Here is a 9,656-nt window from a genome sequence, read left to right as displayed (position 1 = left end):
AGACTTGTTTGATTTGCCAGCAGGTTAAAGTCGAGCATCAGAAACCATCTGACCTATTGCAACCTTTAGTGATACCCAAGTGGAAATGGGTAAATATCACCATGAATTTTTTATCTGGATTGCCAAAGACACAAAGAGGTTACGACACCGTTTGGATACTAGTGGATAGATTGACCAAATCTGCTCATTTTCTGCTGATTAGTATGAAGTACTCCCTGGAGAAGTTAGCTAAGTTATATTTGAATGAGATTTTAAGGCTACATGGAATACCAGTGAGTATTGTATCTGATCGAAACCCTCGGTTTATTTCTCGGTTCTGGTAGAAGATGCAAGAAATGCTAGGGACTAAATTGAGTTTTAACACTACTTACTACCCACAGACTGATGGACAGTCAGAAAGGACAAATTCAGACTCTTGATGACATGTTGAGATCCTGTATTTTGGATTTTGGTGAGAGTTGGAGTAAGTACTTAACATTGGTAGAATTTGCTTACAATAATAGCTTCCATTCATCCATTCAAATGGCTCCGTATGAAGCTCTTTATGGCCGGAAGTGTAGATCTCCGATTTGTTGGGATGAAATAGATGAAAGAAAGATCTTAGACCCAACTACAGTACCATGGATTGAGGAGGCGCGAGAAAAGGTAAAGTTAATACGCCAAAGGATTCAGACAGCTCAGAACCGTCAAAAGAGCTATGCAGATAATCGAAGGAAGGATTTAGAGTTTGCAGTTGGAGATCAAGTTTTCCTTAAGATCACTCCTCTAAAAGTGAGTTTGATGGTAGGAAAAGGAAAGAAATTGCAACCTAGATTTGTAGGACCTTATAAGATTATTCAACGTGTGGGAAACGTGGCTTATAAGTTGGAAATGCCACCAAGTTTGTCTCAAATTCATAATATTTTTCATGTGTCTATGCTCAAGAAGTATCATCCAGATCCCTCCTATGTACTGCAACCAGAAAATATTGAGATTGACGAGACATTGACTTATGACGATAAACCAGTGAAGCTTCTGGATCGTAAAGTGAAGGAACTAAGGAATAAGCGAATCCCTCTAGTAAAAGTTCTATGGAGGAACCATGGAGTAGAAGAAGCAACTTGGGAAGTAGAAGAGCAGATTCGAAAGAAATATCCAGACCTATTTCCAGATCAAGGTATGAATTTCGTGGACGAAATTCTTTTAAGGGGAAGAGGATATGAGGACTCATGTCTTTATTCCTAATTTAGTCATTTTTATAATTATTTGCCCTAGTGTTATTTAATTATTCTAGTATTGCATGAATTCCCCTTAAATTTCGCTTTATTGCATTCGCATCGAAAATTCTCGTAAGTCGCGCCAGTATAACCAAGTGGAAACTTGAGAAATTAATACTAGACTCGTAAGTGCAAGTAATTACAGTGTTAGAGGAATTACCTTGGAGGATTAGTGTATAAGTGTACCAAACAAGAGAGAAAGTGGCAGTACGAAACCCTATTTGAGACACTATTAAGGATTGACTTTCTTCCAAAACTTAATGACTACTTTTCTTCAATCTTCCCAAACAAGATTCATCACTCAAACTCCCTCATCTCTCTCTCCTCTCTTGGCTGAACTCAAGCAAGGGAAAGGGGAAAGGAAACTCCATTTATTTTAGCTCCAAGTTTGCTTGCTTTCTTCATCTAGCTTCCTAATCTCTTGGAATTTCACTATAGCAAGAAGAAAGGTGACGGATTGTGGAGTTTCTTGGTGAAATTTTGGGTAGAAACACTTACTTACAACTAGGGTTCTAAGCTTGGAGAGGTAACCTCTCCTCTAATTTTTCAAATTATAAGAAGATTAGTGGTTAGCTTTCATGGGTTTGAAACCCTAATGAAGTTTATAGGCTAGCGCACTTGAGGAAACATTTATCTTGTTTTAAATCCTAAGCTAGATGTCTTGAGGAGGCCTTTAGGTAGTTGACTTGAGGCTATATTGCTTGATTATGGTTGTTTATGTGATTTATAGCTTGATTATGGTTTGGTAGTGGGGAGGAAGTGGAAGAAACCGTGAGGAAGCGATCTAGCTGAAATTCTATTTTGATGTCCTGCTTTAAATTCAAAATTTTGATGATTATATAGTTGCTAAATTGATTGATATATGTTGTATTATGTGTGTATAATGTGCCTTTCGAAAATTATTTCAAATGGCTACCTAAAACTTGAGTTTTGGAAAAGTTCAAATTTTGGAAATTCGCTAGCAGGGTAGCCAACCAGTGGTACTTTGTCTGAACATAACTCTTTGTACAAAAGTCAAAATTGAGTGCCATTTGCAGCATTCAATCGCCTGCTAGTTTACTTTGAGTAAACCGTAGCGAGTTGGCAAAGTGGACTGTCCTGCTTTGTTTGTTTGTCCGAATGAAACTGGGAAGCTGCATCTTGTGGATCAATTTTGTCCCACTTGTGAAAATATTTTCGGAACAATGTCTTCTAATGGAATACAGAATTTTGAACCTACTTTTTAATGCCATAAACCATTCTCAATTTGGACTTGTGTAGTGTCAGATATGGTTTGATTTCGAAACTGTGTTGAGGCTTGGTGACTGGAAATTTTCTGAACAGGTTGCCAAATTCAGCCAACTTCAAACTATTATATCTTGTTGCTCAAAACTCCAAATTTAGTTCTGCTTGTCGTGTTTAAAACTTAATTTGGAACTCTTGTTGTGTTATAAATTTCAGAGACTGATTCACTTCCTGTGAATTTTTCCGAATTTCCAAACATTGTTGAAAACCAAGACTAGTTCTGTCCTGTCTTCTTGGAATTGTAACTTTGAGCTGAATTATGATGCTTTCTAGTTGGAATCTGGAAAAAGTTCTTTTGGGAACTTTTAGCGCTCCGAATCTAATTTCCAACGGTATAAATTTTTCCATTTTGGACGTACCAAACTCAAGATCTGATTTTCCAAGTTTTGTTGCGCCAAGCTGAAAATTCTTGATTTCTTAGAAAACGAGCTTTTGAGAACTTTTCACCTTCTTTCGATATTGATTGACCGCTTTAAACTTGACTTCATGGGTCATACAAGTTTTCCCTTGTGACTTTAAATTCTCACTTTTGAACGTCGATTTTCGATAGATTAAAGTTCTCTTTTTTGACAATGTCTTAGTTTTAAGCAAGTATACTTTCTTCCTTGATTGATAAGTGGTTGTGAGTGATAGTTGATCGTTATTTCTTCAGGCACTCAAGAGGATCTTGAAGAGAATCTCGGAGCGGACAACTAAAGACTTTATTTGCTCACTTACTCACTTGTTTTGACTTAGTGAGTGTCAAGTGCATGAATCGTTGCTAGTTACTTCAATTGTTTCTTGTTAATTAAGTGATTTAGAATTGTCAAGACGAGTGTGTACTTTATCGTACTCGTTCTCTTTTAAGTGAATTTATAATTGTATTGTGTGAAGTGAAGTGATAATTGAATTGAGTGAATTGTTGCAATCGTAATCGTACATCAGGGGATGCCCAAATCTCATTGGCCAACCTTGCGACTCGAGCCGGCATGGGCTTGGTCGGGAAGCCTGGTAGACCATGAGAAAACAAAAGCTTGATCTTTTGAGAGATCTTACTTGGCATACTCAAGTAGTATCGCCCACCCAGTAAGTGTTTGGTTACGGATCCGAGAGGCTAAAATGATGGATGGGGAACTAAAGTGGAGCTTCTACGGACTTGATGCCTACCCGGTTGACGAAGTGTCATCACGTGGAGGTATTGGATCGAATCTTGGCAAAACAAGTAGAAATTAGCTCCTGAGAGCTTCTGTATCCTTATTAAGTGTGTTTTATTGTTATCTATGAATTACCTGAATTTTCTGGTTTTATTTCTTGTACAAGTGTTATTGTTACTTGAACTATGTGTTTGCATGTGTTTCTTGGCCTTGCTGAGCGTTAGCTCACCCCATTCGTTTGTTTTCCTTAATAGGAGCTCGGTTTGGAAAGAATTTTGGGAAAGCCGACTTGATTACTTTTGATCAAAAATCTTAGGATGTAATTGACTAGTCGACTTATAGTGGTTGTATTTTGGGAAAGTTGATGTACTTTTGAGAATTTGTGATGTAAGATTTGAAAGTTTATTTAAGGAAGTGACCTTTCTCTACTTTTACTTTTATTGTCGGTTGTTTATCTTTAAGTTTGGATTTGACTTGTATCGAGTCATGGCGAGAGTTAGGCAGACGTCCCGCCGATACCCTTTGGTTCGCCTTTGGGAGAAGTGGGGGCGTCATAGTTGTCACCATAGGTTTAATTGTGAGCATTTCTTTTGGGACCGGTAAAGCCAAAAGAGTGTGGTCAGTAATGTCTTCTTGCTCAAAAAATTCAGATTCTAAATCAGAGAATTGAATTTGAAATTCATTCTGAATTTTGGAGATTAATTTAACTTCCTTTCGATTTTAAGGACAATTGGTTGCAAAATGTCCTGGCTTTCAACAAATGAAAAATTTATTTCCTTTCTTTCCTTTGAATTTTTTCTCCTTTCTCTTGAAGTACTTCCATCTTTTCCTGAAAGATCTTCTTGGATAGCTCTTTTTAAAGCTTCTGAATTTTTTGAATTTCTTCTTTCTCTTGTGAGAACTGCATGCTTGACATTTCCCTTTTGTTATAAGTTCTGGCTTTTTACAAGCTTGATCCAAGCAAACATCTCCCTTAAGATATTCTCGAATAACCTTCCATTTATTACACAAATCATCTAGTGAGAGGAAAACTGCTTGTTTAATTTGACCTGTAGAAAGACTTAGAATGGAACCATATTTATTATGAATATACAATTCAACACCATCAGCGAGAGACTTAGGAAGAAAACTTACAAAAGCTTACTTCAAATTAATATCAGCACCAAGAGCAAATAACAATTGGATCATTTTCTTGAAATGTTTATTAAGATCTTTGTGATCATATGAGAAAACATTTCATTTGAAAAAATTCCTTTCTTTTTGTTTCTTTGCTTTCTTTAATGTCACCAATGAACATTAGATGTAGGATATTAATATTTTCAGAAAAATCTTCGCGGGTTAAGAAAAACATCTTTTCTTGTTCTCCTAGGTTTGCCCACCAATCTTTTAGGATTCCTAGAAATCGAGCAGTAAAGTCAGATAAGATTTTAAAATGATATTCTTTGGTAAGATTTTGAATAATCATCCAAGCATGAAAATCTTGAAATCTTGCTTCCCATTTTGATGAAGGTATATCATCTATAGTGAAGATTTGTGCTCCTTTGATCTTGGAATATGTCCTTTGAGAAGTATTAGAGGTTTCACCAATTTCTTCCTCTTCATCTTCTGGATGGACAACTTCAGCTTTTGTTGCTATATTCATAATAGGGAGTGCTAGAGTCTTTTCTTCTTCATCAAAACTTTCAGTTTCACCAGATTCTTCAATTTCAGATTCTATATTTGTGGATTAAGAACTTTGATTATCTTCTGATTCAAATTCTTGTTCTGATTTTGAAATTTGAGAATCTTATCCCTTTTCATCATATGTAGAAATATATGGCAGTGATTTTTCATGAATCTCTTGAAGCATAGAGGACAAGGGATTATTGTAAACTGTAGTTCCTTTTCCCTATTTAAAAGAGAATTCTGGGTTAGAATGTATATTTGTATACATTAAATAACTCTCTTGTTCTTGAATTATTTCTTTTTCTTTTTCCCTTTCTTTTTTTCTTTTCTCTTCGTCCTTTTGTTTCTGCTTGTTTTTACGATATTCTCGTAAAACTTTAGCAATTTCAAAAGGAGTTTTTGTTCTTCTTTGATACGAACCCGTTCGAAGGTATGAAATCGTATCCCACGAAGCCCCAGATCTAGACAAAGAATCAAGTTGGAGTTGCGAAAACTCTTGACCCTTCTAACTCGTGAAGTTGTGAACCTATTGAACTTAATCTCAACTCACAACTAAACAAGAAAGTGAACCAAGGTTGTTCGTAGAAAACACCACAACCAATTGTGGTTTATTGGTTGATAAGTCAAAGAACACTCAAGAACAAATCTCAAGTATTCAAGTGAAGATCTCTTGGAAAAGAGAGTCGCAAAACACAAGTTTTTGGCAAAAAAATTCGTTCACACTAATCTGTGAGGACCCGAATTTTTCTTACTTTAATTTTATTTTACTGGCCTATTTAATTATTTAATTATCCGTTTTCTCCGATTAATTATTTCATTCATTTTAATTTCATTTGCATAAAACAATGTCTCATTTTATGTTTTAAAACGTTTCGTTAGTGAATTTAATTTTTCTGCGGCTCGTTTAGAAAGAAATAGCGAATACACATTTTTTGAAGCAAAATTCAGTCCGCAAGTGCAATGATCTTGGAGAATTAATTTTAGACTAGTAAGAAGGAGTATTAGTGGTGCAAGAGGAACTACCTTGGAGGATTAGTATTTTAAGTGTAGCAAACAAGAAGGAAACTAGTAGTTCTTGGCACTACACGGGCTACTATTTCTAGTTGACTTTCTACCCCCCAAAAGCTACCTTTCACCTCACTTTCCCATCACATTTCAAAGTTCACTCTCTCTCCTTTTCTGTCCCTAAGTGGCCGGCCCTCTCTAGCTCAAGAAGAAGGGAGAAAAGCTCCAATTTTTCTTCACCAATCTTGCTCCAAGATCCATACAAAATCCTCCAAACCTTTAGTAGTTGATCCAACCTGAAGGAAGCTTCCATCTTGTGGTGAATTCTTGGTGGTTAGGGGTGCATAACTTGGGTCTTCCTAGGGTTCAAGAAACCTTCAAGAGGTAACAAATTTTACTCCCTTTGATCTTTAATTTTTCAAAGATTAGTAATGGTTAGTGTGTGAGGACTCGCAAATTTATCTATTTTAAACTCCTATTACTAGCTTATTTAAATATTTAATTGCCCGTTTGCTCCGAATATTTTATTTCAACCTTTTTAGACCCAATTACATGGAATTATGACCTACTTATATTTTTAAAATGACTTGTTTCAAAATTTAATTTTTGAAAGCTCGTTTAGGGTGAATAGTGGATGCACGTTTGGAGACAATAATCGATTCGAGAATACAATAAGATTGGAAAATTGGAGACCTGTACATTAGTCTTGAAATAGGTATTTTTGTGTTTAAATGTTCAATTATTAGTTAGTGATACTATCGTTATAAAAATTTCTTGAAAATTCCACTTTATCGCGTACAATTCGGAAATACGCGTTTTCGCGTGCGCGATTAATTGAGGGACTTTATACCTTTATTTTTAGACCATTAAGAGTGAATAATAATAGTATGAATGAAAGTGCATTAGAGATTTAGTGCACTAGTGAAATAAACTTGAGAGGAATCGAGCACGGAACGCACGCGCACGTGCATTATTTTAGTGGACAACTTTGAGCAATTTTGGGCCACAAGTTTTAAGCTTACTCTAGAAGCTTTAACATCAGATTTTCACCCTTCTTTTCTTCCTCAAACCAGCCGAGCAACACAAGGGAAGAAGACCAGAAAAATTTTCTTCATTTTACCTCTCAATTCCTTGTTCAAATCACTTCCAAATTTTACACACAACACTCAAATCACTTGGTGATCAAGATAAGCTAGGAAAGGAGCTGCCTCTCACGGTTTTTCTTCAGCTCAAAGTGACCGAAATTTCCGCCTTGACCATTTAAGAAAGTAAGTGATGATCAACCCCTTAATTCTTGATTTATGGAAGTTAAATTATACTCATGAGCTCTTGGATTCTCATAGGTAGCTTTAAATTGTTAGAAATTTGGTGAGTGGGCTCTATGAACTCCCACTTTGGCTTGATGGACCGATTTTGTGAGTTTTGATGTTAATAATGTTGGATTAGTGCTTAAATTAGTAGAAATGAGTGATATTATGGATGAAAACTCAAAGGAAGTGATGAGGGAATTTTTCCATTTCTGCCCCTGGTCATGCCGTGGCCTTAGAGCAATTTTTTTATGGTTCTAATGACTTGTTTATGATGTATACATGTTGTGTGGGTTGTGTATAAAGTTTCATCAAAAAATTTCATGATTTGGATGGGTAGATGTTGAGTTTTCGAAAGTCCAGTAAAACTGGAATTTTCCGGAAACTGCTCTGGCAGTGTTTTTTCAAACGGCTATAACTTTTTGCTCCGATGTCAAAATTGAGTACAGTTTACGGAAATGGAAACTAGATATTGCCAGATTTCCAATGGTATAAAATGCACATTCTGATTCCACCTGAGTAGTCCATACCAATCGTTTGAACATGACTGTCCTGTTTCGCGTCTACACTGGGAGCTCTGTTTTGAGCAGCGAATTGATGCTCAAATATGAGCTAGCTGTGGACAGATTTTGAAAGCAATTTCTTCTATGAAATTCTAAATTTATGAATCTAATTTTCAACGCCATAAACCATGTTCGATTCCAAGTTGAATTGAGTGAGTTGTGGCCGAAATCCGAAACTGACTCAATGATTTGAAACCCTCTTTTTGGCTAGTAAATGTCTAAATCTTGATTGGGACTTGTTGTTTCGAAATTCTTGGTGTTAATCACCTACCAAATGCATCTTGGATGTTTCTTAGACATTACCTACACAAAGGGACCATGTTTGAGACATTTTTGTTGGCCAAACGTTTTGAAAACGGAAAACTCATGTACAAGGCAGATTTGCCTTGGAAATTTGGAAACTTTGGTGATCTGGTTAACCAACTTTCCGTGCGTATTTTTTCATGAAAATTTACATAGGAATAGCCCTCATATGCTAGTATAATACTGTTGACTTTGGTGCCATTCCGAGTTCATTTCGATGCTCAAACAAAGTCCCAAAGTCCATGATTTAAATCTGGAAAATTGGCCTAACGGTCTCACTTTTCAGTAACTTTGAGCTGCCATATCTTGATGCTCAAAACTCCAATTCTTGTTCTGCTTGTTTTGTTTTAAACTTTGATTATAACTCAAATTGAGTTCCAAATTTTAGAGGCTTGTTCGCATTGTGTGAATTTTGCCAAATTTCCAAACTTTATTGAAAATCAACCCAAATCTGTCTTGACTTTCCAAAATAGCAACTTTGGGCCAAATTTCGAATATCTTCCAATTGGAATCATCAAAAAGTGTCTTCTAGGAACTTTTAGTAATTTGGAAGTAGTTTCTAACAGTACCAAGTTTTCCAATTTTGGACATATGAAGAGTGAGATACGATTTTTCAAAGATTGAACCTCAAATCGGAAATTTTCAAACTTGACGGGAATTGAGTTTTTGAAACTCTTCGCTATTCTTCAATACTAATTGACCATTTTGGACTTGTCTTTATAAAGGAAATCAGTTTTTCCTTGTGTTAATAAACACTACTTTTGAACCTTGAATTTTGAGCAAATAAAACCCCATTCCATGGTATTTTCTAGATTGTACAAGTGTACAATCACTCTCTTGATAAGAAAGGATTTTCAAGTGATAGTGTATAATAGATAACTATTTTTTGCTCAGGTGCTCAAGGAGACCTTCACGAGGATCTCGAGAGGAACACCTAAGGGCTTGTTTACGCACTCACTCTCTTATTTTGATTGGCGAGTGTCAAATGCATGAATTTATTGCTACGTGGTTAACTGTTTCTCATCCGTTATATGAATTTGAACTTTGAGAGACGACTGTGTACTTTACTACATTCGTCCTCTTTCAAATGAAATTATATTTGAATTTTGCTATGTGAATTCATATCCGACTTGTACTTAG

General features: G+C 35.8%; 1 protein-coding gene across 1 annotated transcript; it reads left to right on the top strand.

Annotated features, from left to right (window-relative positions):
• The first annotated feature begins 384 nt into the window (after window positions 1–384).
• Window positions 385–5,403, top strand: LOC113743886 (uncharacterized). Its single transcript, XM_027271963.1, has 3 exons — window positions 385–771; window positions 925–1,156; window positions 5,243–5,403. Exons 1-3 carry the CDS (start codon window positions 385–387, stop codon window positions 5,401–5,403), a joined length of 780 nt encoding a protein of 259 aa, XP_027127764.1.
• Window positions 5,404–9,656: the final 4,253 nt, after the last annotated feature.

Source organism: Coffea arabica, chromosome 5e, assembly GCF_036785885.1.
Source record: "Coffea arabica cultivar ET-39 chromosome 5e, Coffea Arabica ET-39 HiFi, whole genome shotgun sequence".
In the NCBI taxonomy this organism is placed as follows: Eukaryota; Viridiplantae; Streptophyta; class Magnoliopsida; order Gentianales; family Rubiaceae; genus Coffea; species Coffea arabica.
The sequence above is the reverse complement of the archived record's forward strand: the minus strand, read 5'-3'. Positions and strand labels throughout refer to the sequence as shown.

Bases quoted from the DNA above. Each gene is read 5' to 3' on its own strand.
- LOC113743886 (XM_027271963.1), top strand. From the start codon at position 385: ATGGACAGTCAGAAAGGACAAATTCAGACTCTTGATGACATGTTGAGA. The intron at 772-924 runs GTGAGTTTGATG...TCTATGCTCAAG, and splicing joins TTAAGATCACTCCTCTAAAA to AAGTATCATCCAGATCCCTC. The intron at 1,157-5,242 runs GTATGAATTTCG...TCCTTTGAGAAG, and splicing joins AGACCTATTTCCAGATCAAG to TATTAGAGGTTTCACCAATT.